The sequence below is a fragment of the Alligator sinensis genome, unplaced genomic scaffold (assembly GCF_000455745.1).
Source record: "Alligator sinensis unplaced genomic scaffold, ASM45574v1 scaffold1472_1, whole genome shotgun sequence".
Lineage (NCBI taxonomy): Eukaryota > Metazoa > Chordata > Crocodylia > Alligatoridae > Alligator > Alligator sinensis.
In genome coordinates this window covers 167,532-187,894 of record NW_005842990.1, presented here as the reverse complement: position 1 = coordinate 187,894, position 20,363 = coordinate 167,532, and the positions used below count along the sequence as shown (strand labels likewise).

The 20,363-nt window shown below is 40.3% G+C and overlaps 1 protein-coding gene across 1 annotated transcript in view; it reads left to right on the top strand.

Moving 5' to 3' along the window:
• The window catches only part of CUX1 (cut like homeobox 1), a 359,047-nt gene that overhangs the window by 292,065 nt on the left and 46,619 nt on the right, over positions 1-20,363 (top strand). The window contains 7 exon segments of the mRNA XM_006036637.2: positions 6,310-6,368; positions 12,677-12,725; positions 13,828-13,924; positions 14,897-15,568; positions 17,052-17,117; positions 18,562-18,663; positions 19,829-20,363. The exon segment at positions 19,829-20,363 is cut by the window's right edge and continues 7 nt beyond it. Of these exon segments, the coding sequence (XP_006036699.1) occupies positions 6,310-6,368; positions 12,677-12,725; positions 13,828-13,924; positions 14,897-15,568; positions 17,052-17,117; positions 18,562-18,663; positions 19,829-20,363 (1,580 nt within the window).

The window sequence follows — 20,363 nt, the reverse complement described above, 5'->3', positions numbered from 1 at the left end:
CATAATTTGTCCTGCTGGGCTCTCACAAATGTGAGCCTTGATAATTTTTTCAAAGACTTTGCCAAGGATGGAGGTGAGACTGACTGGCCTATAGTTGCCCGGGTCCTCCTTCCTCCCCTTTTTGAAAATGGGGACCACGTTGGCCCTTTTCCAGTCCTCCAGGACTTGGCCCATGCGCCACGAGCTTTCAAATATTCCCGGCAGTGGCTCTGCAATGACGTCAGCCAGTGCCTTCAGCACCCTCGGATGGAACTCATCTGGGCCTGCCGACTTAAAGGCATCCAGTTCTTCCAAATGGTAGGGAAGGTATGGAACCATGTGGTTGGCCAATAAGGCTGCAACCATGACTTGGGTGGTTATGATAGTAAAATCAGGGCAGCCTCCCACAATAACCTCCCTATTGATCTATTAACATCAAGGTGTGGCATGAAAGAGCATGGTAGACTGCCCTTAGAGTGGGGTAATTTTCAAAAGAAAATTGGGTACCCTGTGACATTAAGTATCTCCATCACTTTAATACAACTAGAATAACTGCAGAAAATATTCATTTTCATTTTTTTAACTTAAAAAGCTATTTATTTAAATAGACATACTTGGAGTATGAGTTCCACTGGTTAAAATTCACTCTGCTTTCCTGCAGTTAACTATCATGAAATCTTGTTGTAATGCATTTCTTACAAAGTAGCAGGGGTAATAGCATCGTCTGCTGTAGAATCTGATGGTTTTTATTTCATGAGAATTTCCTTTGAATGCATTATAGTCAAATTGATTATCAGTGATAAAACTGTCATCTTGAAATGTAGGACCTGGGAATGAGACAGAAATGGGCAGAATTATTTCAGCAGAGAAATACGCATGTAGTACATTATCAGGAAGGACAATTGAAGCAAATTGGGTGGGATATAAATCTAATACATCAGGGCTGTCCAACTGGCGGTCTGTGGGTCACATGTGGCCTATGAAGACTTTCACTGCCTGCCCCTAGGGCAAGGTAGTGCAGTGTGCCGCAGCCAGAGGAGCCTGAGGGTGTGTCTTGGGGGTGCACAGTGCAACAGTAGTGAGGGGATGCAGGATGAACCAGTAGGGGGAGGGGCCATGAAAGAGCATGGTGCAGTGGTGGGAGGTCATGAGGGTGCATCAGTGGTGGGGCATCCATGCCCCTCATCTTGGAGTCAGTTATGAGGAAGTGGAGGGGGAGGGGAGGCAGGCAGCTGCCACTGCTGCTACCACTGCCATCACTGCTGTGGGGCCTGGCTGGGCCTATGCTCTGTGTCTCAGACTAGAGTGGGAACAGAGCCTGCTGGTGCTAGAGCAAGGGTAAGTGATGCAGGGGGAAGGGACAGGCAAGGGATTATAGGCTGTGGTAGGTGGGATATACGGGGAAGGGGAGGGTGGGAGCGCAAGACTGTGAGGCTGCAGACACAGGGGAACAGGCAGCAGGGAGGGCAAGTGGTGGGAGGAAAAGCAGCAGGAGGCAAGCTTCTTCCCCCGCCTGCCCCCCTCCACCACCACTGGTGGGGGGGGGTTGCAAATTTAAGACAATTCTCCAATAATTAGATTCTATACATAGGAAACTATAACATATGTATAAATTTTTCATGCAGAGATTCTAATTATTGGGGGGTTGTCTTAGATTCAGGGTTGTCTTAGATTTGGGTAAATATGATAGCTTCATTGACAGTAGGTATCAGATTCAGATATCATGAATCAGAATGGGTGTTATCAGTTTTTTCTTAGTAATTCTTTCTACCGTATGTGCACACTATATCTTAAAACATTGCAAGACAAATGTATTTTATAATAAGGCCCAGTCCTGCTATTTTTACTCTCTGAATAAGTCTCATTGCAATTAATAAAACTATTCAGCTGATTAGCTGTCTAATCTGTTGAGGTATTTATACCTAGATACTGTTACAGACAGGATAATTTCCTTTGTCAGGTGGTACTGCTTTAGTCTAACATTTGTGCCATTCCCTCGATTATTGTTCTTTATTCAGTGCTTTATTTTGAATTTCTGTGGGTGTGTCTACATGAGACGCTTTACTACACAGTAGATTCATCTACTGCTCAGAAAGGTGTCACCATGTAAACCAACATGCAGCAGCTACTGCGCAGTAAATTAGGCTAAGGCCCGGTTTTCTACTACCTGTAAATACTACCTGAATCTCACTGCAGATTCAGGGCTGGAAGATCAACCACATACATGATATTTTCCCTGCGTCAACTTCAAGAAAAGTGCAGAGAGCTAAATCAACCATTGCCTTCATGGATCTAATCAAAGCATTTCACACTGTCAGGAGAGCAGGTCTATTTGAAGTCCTTGCAAAGATAGGAAGCCCACCAATCCTGTTAAGTATTATACGTTCCTTCCATGACAACATGAAAGCAACTGTTCAGTTTGAGTCTACTTCGGACAGCTTCGCGGTGAAAAGTAGAGTGAAGCAAGGATGTGTTCTTTCCCCTACAGTCGTTGGACTCTACTTCTTGGTACTCCTGAACGGCACATTTAAAGTTATGGAAGGTGGAGTGTACCTTCACATAAGATCAGATGGGAAACTCTTCATCCTGTCATGACTTGTGGCAAAAACTAAAGTTAGAAAGGTACTTATCAGGGAGTTTCTGTTAGCTGAAGATGCTGCCCTTACAGCCCATGATGAAGACCTACTACAAGAACTTTTTGGGTTGCCTTTCAAGAGCTTGTCAGGTATTTGCTCTCACTATCAGAATAAAGAAAGCAGTTATGCTAGGACTGGGAGTTCCACAAGATCCATCAGTCATCCATAATGAGAACCAGCTAGAAGTAGTCCAAAAGTTCAGCTACTTAGGTTCTACAATGACCACCAACCTCACTGGATGAACAACTTAATGTTCGCATCAGAAAGCCTGTCACCACTTTCAGTAGACTAACTAAAAGAGTATGGAACAACTCAAAGCTTACCATCAAGATCAAAATGCTAGTGTACAAAGCTTGCATATTCAGCACTCTTATGGATAGTGGGGAAACGTGGACAAATTACAGACATCAAGAGAAAAGGTTAAGTAGCTTCCATCTGCACTGTTTATGCCACGTACTCAACATCAAATGGCAAGATAAAATTACAAATGCAGAGTTCTTCAAAGGGCAAATTTACCAAGTGTGACAGTCCTACTGAGACCGAGATGACTGCACTGGCTAGCCATCTGAGCAGATTGGAAGATGGACGCATACCCAAGGACATTCTCTATGGGGAACTATCGGAAGGAACAAGAACAACAGGAAAACCAATGGGAAACCTTGGCAAATGATTGGAACAAGTAGTGTCATCGTCTCCACCACGGCATTAAAGTCCATGACAGGAATTGGCTCCAACAGCTTAAAGAGAAGAATCTGTAGGAAGCAAGCAGCTCCCAAACCACCTAATCATGACACACATACTTGCAACCACTGCCACAGATCATGCAAATCTCAGATTGAACTATTCAGTCACATGAGACTCTGCAAACCGTCTACATCATAGGCTGCAATATCCAGTCTCTCACAGACAAAAGGATGCCAATACAATAAATAAGTGGTTGTCAACCAGGGGTACGCGTACCCCTAGGAGTACTTTAAAAGGACACAGAGGGTATTGGGGAGGGGTATTTCTGCTGCTGTGCGCACTCCAGTGGAAGCCCGGGGGGCACGTGCCCCCTCACCTGTGCATGGGATGGAGGCGGCTGCTGCTGCATGCTGGACTTTGCACACCACTGTGGCTGCCCCGGGAGCAGTGCAACACCATGTGTCCCACCACGGGGCAGGCAGGAGGCAGGCACATGGCATCGCGCTATTCCCGGGGCAGCTACAATGGTGTGCAAAGCCCAGCTGGCAAATGCCTCTGCCCTGCACACAGATCAGGGGGGCACGTGACTCCCGGGTCTCTGCTGGGTTGCACGCGGTGGTGGGATCCCCCACACCCATGGATGACCTACTTAGGCTCCGATTGTCTCACAACCCAGCCCAACCAGGGCCCCATTCACCCCTGCCCCTGTCTGTGCCTCCCTCCCTCACTGTGGGGGCCTTAATCTGCCCCCCCCAGCCCTTCCCCCTCCCCCACAGACTTATCTGCTGGGGGGTGAGTGTGCACATGCGTGCATGCACTCAGCCCCTCCCAAATAATTTTAATATAAAGGGGTACATGAGCTGAAATTTTGGAGAGCGAAGGGGTATATTTGTTAAAAAAAAAAAGGTTGAAAACCCCTGCAATAGATTAACTGCACATTAGCTACTGCACAGTAGCACTCATGTAAACGGTGACTGGGAGCAAATTTGCTCCCAGTCGGCTATACCAGCAGGGGCCACAAGGGGCAGGGGAGTTCTTTGTCTCCAGTCCTGGCACTGTTCAGTTCCCGGCTCCTCACAGGAGCTGGGAGCTGATCAGCATTGGAACGGGGTCAGTCTTTGCCCCCCACTCCCATCCTGGTGCTGCGTGGCTCCCAGCTCCCCCCTAGAACCAAGACTGGGGAGCAGCACCGAGACTGGGGAACTCTGCTTCCCCACTGAGCCGGGGGCAGCTTGCCAGCAAGCCCCCTGCCCCACCCAGGAGAGGGTTGGCCGGGAGCTGTCCTACCTCTGTGACAGCTGCCAGTGAGTCCCTGGCTAAGTGGGGATGCCCCTGGCTAGTGGGGACAGCTCCTGCCTGGCCCCCTATTGGGCATCAGGCCTGCTGCCAGCTGTGTGTGCACAGGGCCAGGAGAGCTCTGCCTGCTGTAGTGGCAGCTGACTTTGCGCCCCATGCAAATCAGGCCCCATCCCAAGGTGTACAGGGCCAGGAGACAGCTGCTGCTGCTGCAGCCAGCAGGGCTCTCCTGGCCCCGCGTGCATCGAGACCAGCATGGCCCCTGCCAGCCCCTGGGCTAGTATCCCCAGGGAGCCCGCAGCTCTCCCTGGCTCCTGCAGGGGGGGCAGAAAAGAGCAGGAGCAGATTTGTTCCCAACAGGGTGTACATGTAGATATACTCCTGGGGGGGCAGACTTACTGCACAGTATTTTACTGTACAGGAAGCCTGTATTGCATTAATAGCACATGTCAACACACCCTGTGTTAATTTTTCTTCATATTCTAGATATCCCTTTCCATCTATGAAAAGAAGTTTGTCCCTGCAGCTCATTCTCATTCAATGAGATTTTGAATTCTGTGCATATTTCGCCATTATAATTTTTCAATGCTTTAAAAAGTCAGCACAGTACTTGGTTGTTTCTTGCCATGCTGTACTTTATTGCTGTAAAACATATGGGCTGTGCTTATGTTATGCTTCAAAAATGCAGTCCTGGCTGTCAAAATTGGGCAGCGGGGAGGAGTGTGTTTACTTTAATTGTATATACTTATTATCAGTTTGGATCATTTCGATCAAAAATTAAAACAGTTAAGAAAACCAAAACTGGTCCCAACTTGTCAGTGGAGATTTGCAAGCCCAAAGATCTCCTCATCTTTCCTTGCTTAGAGAGAGTGTGCCTGTACCAAGCAAAGAAACCATTCTGGGGAATGTCATGTGGCATCTGTTAGCTGCAACTGGCAACACTTAATATACGAGTACATTTTAAGCTTTCTTGAAGCAATTATCCTATAGCACTGAGCATGGGTATTGGGAGAAGGGGCTTTTGAGTAAGGTTTAAATGTGTGGTATTTTATTATGGATTGTGTTAGAAAGTTTATTTCAAACTGCATAGTCTCCACAGTGAAGAGGAAGTACTCAAACTGCAACAGGTCATCCAGACCTGAGCAAAAACACCTGCTGTGCAAATCTCAATGATGGTCTCGATATTTCATCACCAGTGTATAATCATATTTGTTATTGCAATAAGAAAGTATTGTAAAACCACTTGGTACATCCATTTTGTTTGGATGCATAGCATTGTACATGTGTTATAAGCCTAAGGCATCCTGTTAATTCTTTAACTCTTTTCTTAGCGTAGAAAAGACTGTATAGTAGCTATAACACTTTATAGTATTGTGCGAAAGCACTGTTTTTGTATATAATAGCCTTGTAAGAATGTAAACACTTTCCCTAAAAATCTGTTTATTGAATATAATGCAATGCAATACAACCAGCTAAATTATGATAGTCAATAGTACAATGTTTGACACGCTGTAAACAAAGAAAAAAGCATTGCATCCAGCTATAATTGTATGTGTATGTATTGGTTATAGTTTGTTTTCTGATATATGTAAATTGGGTATGAATCATTAACCCTCACTTTTGTATTCTTTGCTGTATATAAAGAATTATTTAAATACAATTTTGAATGCCTACTAAAAAATCTTAAGTAATTAAATCTTTTTTTTTTTTTAAGCAACTGGAAGAAAAACTGAAAGGACAGGCTGATTATGAAGAAGTTAAGAAAGAATTAAAGTAAGTGTTAAATGCTTACATAATTTCTTTGCAAATTAGATTAATAGTAGTCATTAAATAAAGCCACATTCTTGAAACAATAAAAAATTAATACAGAACCACAAAGGCAAGGAAGTAGGAAGCATTGACTGAAACTGTATCCAGAGTCCAGTGAAACTGGTATGTCATGGCGGTTCACAAATTATGATCCGTAGTTGCTAAAGCAATATTATGCAGATTCAAGTGAGAGGCAGTATGTCCCTGAGAGAGACTGTCTATTAAGTTATAGTCCACACTGGGGAAAAAAGTTTGAGAAGCTTTGCTATGTTAAATTGACAGCTAGATCTGGGAGATCTTGAACTACGTAGAACCAGCAACTCGAATATAAGGCTTCTATTGTAACTCTCTGCTTTTGTCAGTCTGTGTCCTGCACTTATCACTTTAATACTGTGCGCGCTCTGCAGCATGCTTTTGTTAATATTCTGTGGTTTTAAACTTAAACCACAAACAGCATCTCCATGAGTCAGGGCTTTTTAAGTGTCTTAAAAGTTCGTTTTAGACTGTAATTTAAGACATACTGCCAGGCTAGGAGAAGCACATTTTTATTAAAAAAATGTTGTTTTCTGATTAGAGATTGTAATAATGCAACAAATGCCTCTTATATTATTACTTTGAGATTTTTATTTTTTTTATTTGTATTTTGAAGTATGAAAACCAGTTTTATTTTAGCTTTAGAAATGTTTTGAATCAGGAGAAATGTGCTCTTGTTTACAAGTCAGTGGGGATTCTGAGGAGTGGGTTTGGATTTGCAAACCAAGTGATTGTTCAGATCTGGCTCCATTTTGTTCAAACAACCATAGTTGTAGTTCTGGTTTATTGCCAACCACAATGCAGAGCACTGTAGGTATGGTATTTTCAGCACTACAAAATAAAATGCAATGAGTTAGCTAATTAGTGTTGGGTTGTGTTTTTTTTAATTTACCATTGTGCCTACATACTTAATTACATCTCATAAGGAAACTTCACTGTTTCATGGATAAACACGACTAAGTTTACTCTCGACTTGAATGTAACTTCAGAAATTTTGGCAGATTTATGCCCGGAATTTTATCAGTCGTGAATTGGCCTCATAATCTTCAAGTTCACTGCATTCACTGAATTTTCTTCACTTTCACCAAAGTAACTCTAAAGTAGTGAATGTGTTAAAACTGCAAATGAGTTCTAAAATTTACCTGGTTTATTTCCTTTACATTTGTTATAAAGCGGGCTTTCAATCCTATAACATGGCAGCAGTACTTGTATACTTTTATTTTTTACAATATAAATGATGTGGGGCAGAAATGAAACCACTGAGAAACTATGCTGTGATAGCATTAATGCGGTTGGCGCATGACCTCTGTATATTGTCAGTGTTGAGAGCAGTGATTCTCAACCAGGATGCCTCAGCACCCTGGGGTGCCTTGGGATCCTTTCAAGGGTGATGCAGGGTACTAACCAACGCTGGCACTGTTAAGAGTGCACACGTGTTTCACAGGATAAACCCAAATATTTCAAATAGGAATTCATGGTGTTAAAAACATTCTGACCTATTGTAAGTTTTTTTTGCTACAGAAGAATTGCTCTGTTATTTTTGTGTAGTCAAAAAATTAGTGAAAACTAAGAGCTGGCATTTTGTGAAGGGTGCCTTGAGTTTGAAAAAGTTGAGAACCAGTGGTTAGAGAGATCACCCTGGTGCCTCCCTGAGTAAAGGGAGCTTCTGAAAACAGTGCTTGTTTGGGTGCCTGCTCTCATGGCTTTAAACACTCCAGAGTTGTGGGCATAAAATGTGGTGTAGCACCTTGTGCATCTTGGCTTCTTATAATTGTGATAGCGTACAACCTTGGAACCTGTGCCCAATCTTCAGGTATACCATGTTCAGTTTTGTATTTGGGCAGTTGAAAAAGGAGGAGGGCAAATACTTAGGCCACTTTATCTTGTACTATCAATCTTGCTCATCAAAAATGACTCTAGCATTGAGAATTTGTTTGCTTACCTTCAGAGCTCTTTGCTCTCTGATGCATGGGTAGAATACCTTTGCCTACCCTACATTTTTGGTCCAGAGATAGCTGTAGGGGAAAATAACTGTAGAGAGGGTAGCACAATTGTAAATAGCTTTTCCCCTATCTTAAGAAGGTATACCCTCCAGTTTATTAGTGCAGGTGGCTGAGGTCCTTTTCTGGCAATTAAGGCTTTTAAGATGGGGGTTGGCAACCTATACTCACAGGTTGGATCCAAAGTCCATGACCTTTGGCAGCAGGGGGTTTCACTGATGCACACCACAGCCAGGTGGCTTGGTGGCAGGGAGCTTCATCTGAGCTGTGCCACAGCTGGGCAGCAAGGAAAAGCAGCAGCAATGGCTGGATCCTAACACTGGCCTGTGGCACAGTATTTAAAAATGTTGCAGAGTCACTGTTCTAAAGGAATACCCTCAAAAGATACTCTCTGATGCCACCAGAAATGGTAGGAAAGCACCCTTGTAGGTAGAAAGGAGAGGTAAGCCATGCAAATCTCTACAACAGGAGTGCAAGTGAGCCTACTTGCTGATCTGCTACCAGTCCACTGGTCCTCACCTTACACCATATAACCAGTGTCTTAAAAAGGCAGTATTGCTCTAATTTAGAATATCATAATTAAATAGTCAAATATAAAGTAATCTGTTGTCACTTTAGTATATTTTCATATGCATACTCAGAATCTAAAAGTCCTTGGGCCACTAAACATTTTTCTTTCCTTGTTTGTAAGTACATTTAGTATTTGGATGAAAGGCAGCAGTGTTCAAAGTTCTGTTTGTAGGCACAAAAAAGTATAGCAACCTCCTTAAAACCGTAGTAAAGCTAGATATGAGTACAGGCAATCCTCAGACTTCCGACACAATTTGGTTCCTGAAAACCTTGTCTTACGTTGAAACGTTACAACTCCGAACCAATTTTCTCATAAGAAACAATGTTATAAATGGGGGAACCATGGCCCAATACCCTATTTTCACCAACAATACTCCAGAATTTTGTACTCGGTCAATTATAGATGAGTAACACAGCTACATTAATGTATTTATGTTGTAAATAGCAATCATATTGATTTGGAAGGACTTTCTTGAGGTGACTTTGCCGGACTTTTTGAAGGGTTCTTGGTTGGAGTCTTCCGAGGCGTCTTGGCTGCAGGTTTTTCTGGAGTCTCATCTGCTTTCTTAAAGAAAGTGTCCAAGGAAGTTTGGACAGATGTTCTCCAGGGAGATGAGTGATGCAGCGAACTTGTTCGCTGGCGTAGTGGAGCATCAGATCAAGCATTGTAAAGTCGAAACTGAGGTCATAAAGTTGAAACAGGGTGTCAATTTAGGAATGTTGTAAGTGTGAAACGTCGTAACTCGAAACGTTGTAGTCAAGGACTGCCTGTATTGCAATTACTCCTGACTAAAATTCATATACTTTTAGTTTATACTTCGGTAAGGCTCAATTTTATAGATAAAGTCTTGGGTGCTTCCACAGTGTCTCATGGCTCTGATGGGCTCTGAGGCAGCAAGCTCACCACTAACAAAATCCAGTTTTAAAAAAAAAAACAGAACTTTGTCCGGCGCTATCTGTTGCTTCAGTTGCGCATGCTGTGTTATCTTTCCTGGTTTGGGGACTGTCGCTTTCCCTCTCGTAACTCCATCTGTTACGCCTTCACCCTGAGGTCAAAGAAGGAGAAGCAGAACTTCCTGTTGTCTCTCCTGTTATAAGAGGACTTGGCAATGAAGCATGTTAAGACCAGGCAGCTAATCATTCATTTTCTATGCAGCAGTCCAAAAGACCATCTTCAGCTCCTGGTTTAGGGACTAAGAGGCCTAGCCAAATGTCTAAATTGTCACCAGCTTTCAGATCTGGAAACAAGAATGGGACTTCAGATCTCACAAGGAAAAATCAGATCTAAGAGGCCTTTGAAATGAATCAGTATGCCACCACCTCTGGTTTCATCAGCTTGTGTTTCACCTGCTGAGACTGTCTCCTTGTAAAGAAAGATTACACAGCTTCCTAATGAAGCAAATCTGTATAACTAAGGAGTACCAAATGATCTCCCATACCCCTTTTTTCAGCTTGAAAACACTGACAGAAAGAAGCAGCTACTAGAACTTTCTTTTTAGTCTGAGTATAGAAAGAATAGACAAGGGTCTTGGGGAGCCAAATGAGGACTGGCTTGGCTGAGCATAATTTTCTCTGGTTTCTTTGGCATTGTACCTTAGACTCATTAGTTTCCCCCAAAAAGTTTGAGATACCCTTTTCTTGTGCCCCTTAGTTTGTTTCTCCTTAAGGAACTGAATTGGATTAGGTCTCCAGTCTAAGGCAGGAAAGCTTACTGTCGTCTTCTTCTCGCTGTGTTAGGCCTGCAGGCTACCAATGTTGATCTCAGTGCCAGATAAGCTATGAGACCCACCTTGACATCCTTCAGATCGAAGGGCCTGGATGTACAGAAATAGCCACTGGTCTTTGAGTTTCCCCCTTGTGTAATTGGGCTCTTCTCTCAGGTATTCAGAAGAGACGTTTTCTCAGTCCCTCAGATCTCACCAGGATCATTCTCTCATCAAGACTGGTTGCCAGGTTTCTGAGCAGGATAAGCCCTTAGATGTCATGGTTGTAAATTTGGGGGGTCTGAAGTGGGCAAATATCTTTTACATCTCCAGAGGAGAAGTTGTCTCATTTTTGTGTCTCTAATTGATTACATTGAAGCAAAGGGCACAACTGCCATACTGGAAGTTTCTGCAGTCGTAGTTTAAGACCACTTTGCTTAGCTTTATGTATTCTTAGCTTTATGTTTACAGGAAATGTTAACTTTAAGTGCTTGAAGGCCTACTTCACACTGCCAAGAGTGGGCTGATGCCTGTTTCTGGCTCTGTAGTATCCAAAAAAGTGAACGGGGGTCTACCAAGTTCCCCAAGCAAGGTTGAATATTCAGAGTATGCACTCTGCTCCAGATTCACTGATTGTAGTTGCTGCTAAGAATCAAAGGGCTCCAAGTTCACATTTAGTCCTAGCTGAGAATGAGGAAAAGAAACTGAGTAGCATTATTGGCAAGTTCTGCTCCCTTCGTATCAGAATTGAAATTCTTAGTCAAGTAGGTCTCTTGCTAAACTTCCAAGAGACCTTTTTGACCTTTGATGAGTCACCAAGACGGCATTTTTAAAAGCATCCATTAACTTTAGGTGTGTGTGATTCCGGGTGTCTAAATGTAGATACCTACAGCCTGATTTTTCAGACATACTGAACACCCACTCAGTTCCAGTAATAGCAAATTAAAGTGAGGCTCTAGCTGTGTTAAGATTCGTACAAAATTAACAGATAATATGGAAATACTAGTCTTAAATTTTCTGTGACTTGAGTTTCCCCTTCGTAAAATGACAACGCTTATTTTCCCTTAATTCTTAGAGACCTTATAAAAATTAAATCTTTCTAATTTGCTTTATACATCAAAGGGCTCTATAAAGGTTAAACAGTACTATTTATGTATTTTTCTGTAACAAATGAATGTGTCCTCTATGTACTGTAACTGTCACAATCCTAGTAACCTTAAATCCCCATCTATAGACCTCTTAAAATTATTTTAAAAGGTAAAGCACAGCGGTATGTTTTTATTCTCATGTATTTTTAAGATAACAGAAAATGTAAAACCAACCTAAAGGCTTTAGTTAGAAGGAAGGGATTCTGTGGTTAAGTAGTTTAGTAAAATATGGAGAAGAAAACTATTAAATTCTTCTCTTAATATATACATTTTTGGATCTTTCATATATCTTAAGAAATATTGAGCAGGTCTCTCCTCCCCGTGCTGTAGAATAGGAGGTTATTAAAATGAAGAACTGTCTTTTAGCCTGTAGTGCATTGGTCAGGGAAATAATTTGTGCATATTTTCCTTGATAGGCGAGCTGGTATGTTTTATATACAATATTCTAACTCTGATGGTGATTCCCTTGCTTTGTTATAACTTTTTCATTCCCTGCAAGCTTCCCAGATAAATTTATATCATTTCTGACAGCTTAAAATGTTATATCCTTATTAACCTTTTAAATTTATGCTCTAAACTGGCCTGGTGGGGTTGCATATAGAATGATTTAGATGACGCTTGAGAAAATGTTCTTATCCAATAACTAGTTTGAATAGTTATTCTATATTCATTATCAGATTATATTACTGCAAGGAAAGTTGTTAAAGTTATCACTTATGGTTTCCTGGAGAGTAGGAAATTATAATGTTAATGCTCATTAACAGAGCTGTTATGAAAGGAAGAAATAGAAAATAACTCATTTTTCTCACCTTTCACAGTATTTTGAAGTCCATGGAGTTTGCACCAACCGAGGGCTCTGGTGCACAGGTACTGAATCTACTTTTGTTTTATATTCTGCATGAATCCATTAATAAAATGTTTATGTTACAATTAATTTGAAATAAGAATGAACATTTCCTATTAATTTGTGTCCTTCAGGCTCTTAAGCATCCCTAAGATACTGAGGTATACAGCTTGATCGTTGGTTTCTTGAGTCTCTTCTATAAAAGTTGAACAATTTTTTCCCTGTTACATAATTTTGTTTGCCTGTTACTGTTACTTTCCAGTGATCAAGGACAAAGAATGACATTTTGGCTGTTGTTTAAGTGAATAACCTGAATATTGCACAGTCTTTTGAAGGCATTAGCATTGGTTAACAATTAAGCTGAAACATTACTTGTATATTTATTGAAATGCTAATGGACTGGACAAGAATTTCAGCATTTTTTAATGTTGAAGAGCCTTAAATATACTGCTCACAAAAGAAAACAACCAGCCCTTTGAGCACCAAGAAAAGAGTACAAACTCTAATATTCCAGAATGTTAATCTCACTTAAGATCAAAGGTTATGAATTGGATTCTTGCTTCTGAGGTCCAAACTGAATGCCAATATGACAAGCATAAAAAGGATTACTTTTTAATATGCTTTTTGATTATGAAGGGTTAGATATTTAGTGGAAGGTAAGTGGTCAGTTTCTGTGACTGGATTTCTGATCATACTGTCTTGTCTGTTTGCATTGAGAAACAGCATTTCAAATAAGTGCTTTATGCCAGGGGATTGTATTGGTGTGGGAAACAAAAAATATAGCCATAATTAGTATTTCAGTCAAATGAAAAGAGGTCTTCAATTCATGGAAACTTTAATAGCATTATTAAATAAATGGAATTAGCAAAATAATTAATGAAACACAGTCATAAGAGTTGATTAATGATTTATATTGAAAATTAAATGAGATAGCAATTTAGTAGCACACAATGGAGTCTAAACATTCACATAAACATATGAATGATGAATTTTGTAACCTCAGTCATAGCAAAAGGCAAGTATTCCCTTCCATCTTCTGAATTATTTGTTAGTATCTGAATGACCCCTCAAAACGGCTTCTCTGGCTAATGATGAAAACCATCCTCACATTCTGACTTTCTTTAGGATGCATCAAAACCACTGGAGGTGTTGCTGCTGGAGAAGAACCGCTCATTGCAGTCTGAGAATGCCACGCTGCGTATCACTAATAGTGACCTGAGTGGTAGGTTGATGTGATTTTCAGCTATGATACGTTGCTTATTATCTGGGGGAAAAGAAAAGCGAACATGAGAGGAGAGCCCAAGTTAGTACATGACAGAAAGATTAATGGACAAAAAGAACCTTGAATAATGTTTGATTGTGCTGCTTTATAGGCTGGATAATAAAATAAGTCTTGGGGACCTAAGAGACATGCTAAAGGTTAGAAAAGAGCGGCATTATAAGATGTACCAAATGGTAGTATTCAAAGCTATTTTCTGTTTTGGTATAACCAGTCCAAAAGTAGTGCCAGAAGCCATTTTTACATGCATGCATGTGCGCATGCACACACACTTTTTTTTATACAACTTCTTTTCAGTGAAGCGTCTTTACCTTTACCTTTTCTAACATGGGCTTTTTCTGTGTACACTTTTTTAAATGGCGGAATCGTGGAATTTCCATATGCTACAGTGCTTAAGGTTTTTGCAGCTGGTAGAAAATTAAAAGTTGCAACTGGCATTGGGGTTACTGCATTCTGAAATGTTTGCGACTTTGAGTGATCTGTTGCATCTGCTTAAAGGTGATTTCTTTAATCCAGTTAGTTTGTTCCAAAATGTAAATGTTTGCTGCATTTGGGTTCCTCCAGGTCCATAAAACAATGTCTTGATTGTGTGATATCGAAGAGATTTGTCTGTAACAGTCTATTTTAAATGTATATATGCACTTCATGTAATTGTTTTAATGTTTGTAAGGGGGATTCTCCAGGCTGCAACATACAAGAAAGGTGCAAACATGAAATGCATGTTGTTTGTTTTGGGGGCCGCCTTTGGCTTATTAAATTTAAATTATAAAAAACAAAACAAAACAATATTACTACAACCTCATTGGCCCTTGTAAATCTGCACTTCTTCCCTTTGTGGGGCAAACTTTGCATTTTTTTTCTTGGTTTTTCCCTTTTTAATCCCCCATAATGCATTATGTTTGACCTTCCTTGTAGGGTCAGCCAGGAGAAAAGGGAAAGACCAGCCTGAGAGTCAGCGTCCTGCAACCTTGCCGGCCTCCCCTCCTTCTCAGTTGCTCCGCAACACGGGGGAGCAGGCTTCCAATACTAATGGTACACACCAGTTCTCACCAACGGGTTTAAGTCAAGACTTTTTCAGCTCAACCTTGGCAAGCCCCGGCTTACCCCTGGCCTCCACGGGAAAATTTGCACTAAATTCTCTCCTCCAACGACAGCTAATGCAGTCCTTCTACTCCAAGGCAATGCAGGAAGCAGGAAGCACAAGCATGATTTTTTCAACAGGTCCTTACAGCACAAACTCCATATCTTCCCAAAGTCCATTACAACAAACTCCAGATGTAAATGGTATGGCTCCATCTCCCAGCCAGTCAGAAAGTGCTGGGAGCATCTCTGAAGGCGAGGAGATAGACACAGCTGAAATTGCACGTCAGGTGAAAGAGCAATTGATCAAGCACAATATTGGACAGCGAATATTTGGACATTATGTCTTGGGACTGTCTCAAGGGTCTGTGAGCGAGATACTAGCCAGGCCAAAGCCGTGGAATAAACTGACTGTGAGAGGCAAGGAGCCGTTTCACAAGATGAAGCAATTCCTCTCCGACGAGCAGAACATCCTGGCACTACGCAGCATCCAGGGTAGACAGAGAGGTAAGAACCTTTACTGACTTGGTTTTGAGTTTGTCCTCATTGGGCTATGCATATGCAAACCTTTTAAAAATGTTCATCATATAAGGCTATTTATACAACATTATCATTATTCACCTAGTTTTTACAGAGCTAAAGTGTAAAATGTACTCTTACAAAACATGTCTTTTATAAATTTATTTTTCTGATTACATTTTCCAGAAATAATACTGTATAGTAGGTTTAACATTCTGAGAAGCAGAGATTTTCTTTATCTACTCTGCTTAAGTAATTGTTGTTTAAAAGAATGAGGAATGGGTTTATACCATATTTTCTTGCATACAACCTGCCTTGGAATATAATGCACACATTGTTTTTGAAAGGCAGAATGAAGGAAGATTTTTCAGAGTTATGAGTGCATAGTACAGCAACAAAGTTTAATCTTGAGCTGTATCACTCTTCTTTTCTTGCTTAGGCTAACAGGAGCAGTTAGCCGGCAGGAAAATGGCCCTAAGAGGTTAACTCTATTAAGAAGAAAGACAATCATTGACACATGTGGAATGAAGAACAATGTACCATTAAGTCAATGGACTCCCTAAAGTCCCTGAATAATAATGTAGCTGCACTGTGGTGCAGGAATCAAGGAAGGCTGCTTCTATCCATGGCAGAATATCAGCTTCCCCACTTAATACATGGATCCAAATTTGGGGGGACTGAATTGTGCAGGAAAGTGTGTTATATGTGATAAAATATGGTATATTGGCCTCTGTATCAGAATGAAACATTAGATGGAGAAATTCAGTAGCTTCTAAGAATATTGGTCACTAGAAGTACCTTGCATATTTGGGATTGTTTACTGACAATAGACATTCATTTTGCTATTAACTAAGCGGAGCAATTTTCCCAGTGTGACTTGAAAAACTAAAGTAGATGATGAGATCACAATATCACCAAAAAAGGAAAAAATAACAAATGCAAATTTAAAGCAGCTTTTCATATTTAAATAGATGATTTTAAGAAGCAATACACACACACACACACTTGCATTTCATTTTTATTCATTTTAAATAAAGACTGAGATTTACATTTAAAAATATAAAAGGAAAGTTGTTTAAAACTAAAAATGTTTGAAGGAACAGGCAGGAATTTCATAAACTTTGCTTAATTGAAAATGAACATTGTCGGATTTATAAGCTGTTCTTCCTTTTGATGGTTGTACTTGGAGAGTCGTCTGCCCATCTTTAACCTCTTCATTTTTGGTATCTTTAGACATTTATTTATATCTATCTAATCTCCTTTCTGAATGTAGCTGTAATCTTTATTAACAAATCAGCCAGCCTTGCTTCTTTCAAAATAGCCTGCTCCTCTAGTGCTCAGACCAAGATTCAGAGTTTGAACCTTGTATTTAGAGACAGGCTGCTGCTGTCTTTTCATGTCACACAGCCCATGATGTCAGAGCAAATCATCCCCTGATTGTTTTGTTCTTACCAAACTTGTTTTTCAACAGAGAATCCAGGCCAGAACCTGAACAGACTATTTCAGGAAGTACCGAAACGAAGAAATGGGTCTGAAGGTACGTCACAGGCAGGTGTTTTTCTTTGCAGTCAATATCTAGGAAGCGGATTGTATTTAAGCTGTGTGTTGCCTTAAAATTGTGCAGTTTGATTCTGGCCTGGAATCTGATGGAAAAACAGACAGTAAGTATAAAACAAACCATGGGTTCAAGGAACACTTCACTTTTTTCTAATTCCACTGCTACTGTACTAACTTAACCTGTTTGGATACTTCCTTCACACCCTACCTAAATGTGCATGTATATAAAAAGAGAGAAGTGATAGAAGTGATATTACAAACTCTGTGTCATCAGAATTACCTAAATACCGCCTTTGCTATTCTTTTTTGTCATTTCTGAGCAAGGATAGGACACAATATTAAGGATACCTTATGCTATCAATAAATAGCTACTGTCTTGACTTGTGGGTTAAATGAGATTTACTCAAAATCACAGGAGAACGAAGGTATAACATGTTGACAAATATGCAGTAGAGTGCTGTTAAAATAATGCGGAACTCCTCTCTGTTCAGTTTTTTTCATATATCGTAGCAAGATATAGCGAAGGTTAGCAAAGTTCTTGTTGAAGGACCAAAAGATGCTATTTCAGCTTAAGCATTTTGCATGGTTTTAAACCAACTCCAGAGTTTTCCTTTTAACAAGATAGGTAAAACAGGAAACTCAAAGGAAAATCTCCCCAAAACCACACAGATGATTTGCTCCTAGCTGGAAATTATACAGTTCCAGTTAATGATGTGCATGTGGATAGCTAACAATTTGTAATATTATAAAAAGTATGTGGAACTGAAATAGCTTTCAGAATCATAAAATATGAAGTATTTTGCTTCATTCTTACCTTTCTTTAAAAAATAATAAGACCTAATTGTTGGGGTATTCAAGCTTAAATATATGTTTCTCTTATTGTACAGACATGCTCAAGTGGTAATTGAAATAGGATAAATATAACTTCCTTTGCTATGCCCAATGTTCTCTATGTTAGATTCCCATCGGGGATAAATGTATGATGTATTCTGATTTGGCTGAGGCCTAACCAGCTGATACAGTCTTTTAAAAATGGTACATCTTATCACATTTTTAACTTCAAAATGAGGAGGAACAATTTGAAGAAATTAAACACTTCTTAAAAGTCCTGTTGCTTAGAACAACTTGGGTAACACAAAGTTAAGTGCATGGCTTTCTTTCATGGTTTGGGCATATATTAAAAATTCTTATCATTGTGAGGGGCCCGTACCATATCTTTGCAAGAAAATACAAGAGTTTTTTAATTATGAAACGAGCTACCAGTACAATAAGTGATAAATCTTAAAATCTTCCCAAGTTGTGCTTACAAACACCTCTACAAGCTTTTATCGCTATGAATTTACCAATGCTATTTAATAAGTATATACACTCCATATTTGCAAAAAAAAATTGCTTAAGATCTTTAGTTTCATTTTTCTCTTCAGGTAACATCACAACAAGAATTCGAACGACAGAGAGTGGCTCTGACGAAGCCATCAAATCCATTCTAGAACAAGCCAAAAGGGAGCTGCAAGTACAGAAAACAGGTATGGATTCACTTTGCTGCCTGTTCCTTTTACTTCTGGACTTAATTAAAACAATTATCATGAGCTTTCTGGTCAGTTAATTATGTTCTTAAAATCTTGAATGTGCTTTTGCGGAGCTGCTTCTTTTGAGTGAGGCGATGTTTGTGTATATAAACTATACTGTGTTTAACTTTATATACTTAGGGCTAGACCAAACCTATCAGGAGGGTCACAGTTCCTTTCCTTATTCCTACCTTGATCATGAGAGAAGGTTACTATGAAACGCACTTTCCAATGTTTAGCGGTTTGAGGTTGGACTGAGGTAGCTTTTAATCTTCTGTTGTTTTAAAAAGCTTTAGAAAATAGTTGTAACCATGCAAAATGCATTTCTTGATGCTGTGGTGCAATTTTCCCTGAATTCACAGCTCTTTACAACTTCTGAGTTCTGCTTAAGGAACTAACTAGAAAGAGTAATGCATTAAATTTCCTTTTTTTAAAGAAATAGATGTTCCTTTAATACTTAGGATATTCAGTTTTGAAATTAAACTAGGGTGATTGCAGTATCTGAAGGAGTAGGACTAAGATATTGCATGGCAATGGAAAGGATTATGGCCAAACCATTTGTGTTAGGATTTTTTTTTTTAATGATTGAATCTTAAAAAATGAGTGCTTTTAGAGCTATTTAATTCTGGAGTACATAATAAGAAAAAGAGAGAACCATACCAAGTAATTTGGCAAAATAAAAACAGAGTCCTTTGTGAAAGTCTTTGACAATGTTTAACATTGTTTATGGTACCAAAACTCTGCACTCTCTCTGTTGAACTAAAGCATTATTGATATACCCAGATGCCCTGGCTTTTCCTTCTGTTTGTATATAATTTGTTTGTGGGGGAGAGAGTACCTGTTACTGAGACCTTAAAATTATTTAGTGGAGCTGGATATCTATAACTGTTCATCACGCCTTAATATACTTGGGATGTCTGTACACACCTGTATACATGCTTTCTCATAAGTAATTTTGAAACTGTTGCTTTGTTCAATTATTGAAAATCAAGTTTGAAATATATAGGAATGTATTGCAACCCCTTGGTTCTCTCTCAGCTTTTCAGGAAATATTTACAGTGTCATTGAACTGAGAAGAATATACTTTCTTATGTTAATTCCATTTTCGGTTTGCTTTTCATAGCTGAGCCGGCTCAGCCACCTTCTGCAACTAGCAGTGGGAATTCTGATGATGCCATTCGGTCCATTCTGCAGCAAGCCCGACGTGAAATGGAGGCACAGCAGGCTGCCCTCGAACCTGCCTTAAAAACGCCACCTTTGTCTCAAGCTGACATTTCCATTTTGTCCCCTAAACTGGTATCTACACCTGCAATGTCTTCAGTTTCCAGTTACCCTTCGCTGGCCATGTCTCTGAAGAAACATTCATCTGTTACGGATTCTAGTATCTCTGCATTGCAGAACCTCTCTGGGCTAAAAAAGGAGCCCCCAGAGACACCAGTTTTAGAGCTTCATGGAGTAACTGATCCTGCACAAGGTATGCTGAGGCACGTTAAAAATGAATTGGGACGGGGTGGTGTTTGGAAGGACCATTGGTGGAATACCGTTCAGCATGACAGAAGAAATGCAGCTCTTCCTGAAGATACAAAAGCTGAGGAAGTCAGCAGTGGAAAAGAAAAGGTCAGCAACCAGGCTAGGCCAGACCGTAGTCAGCTCCAAGG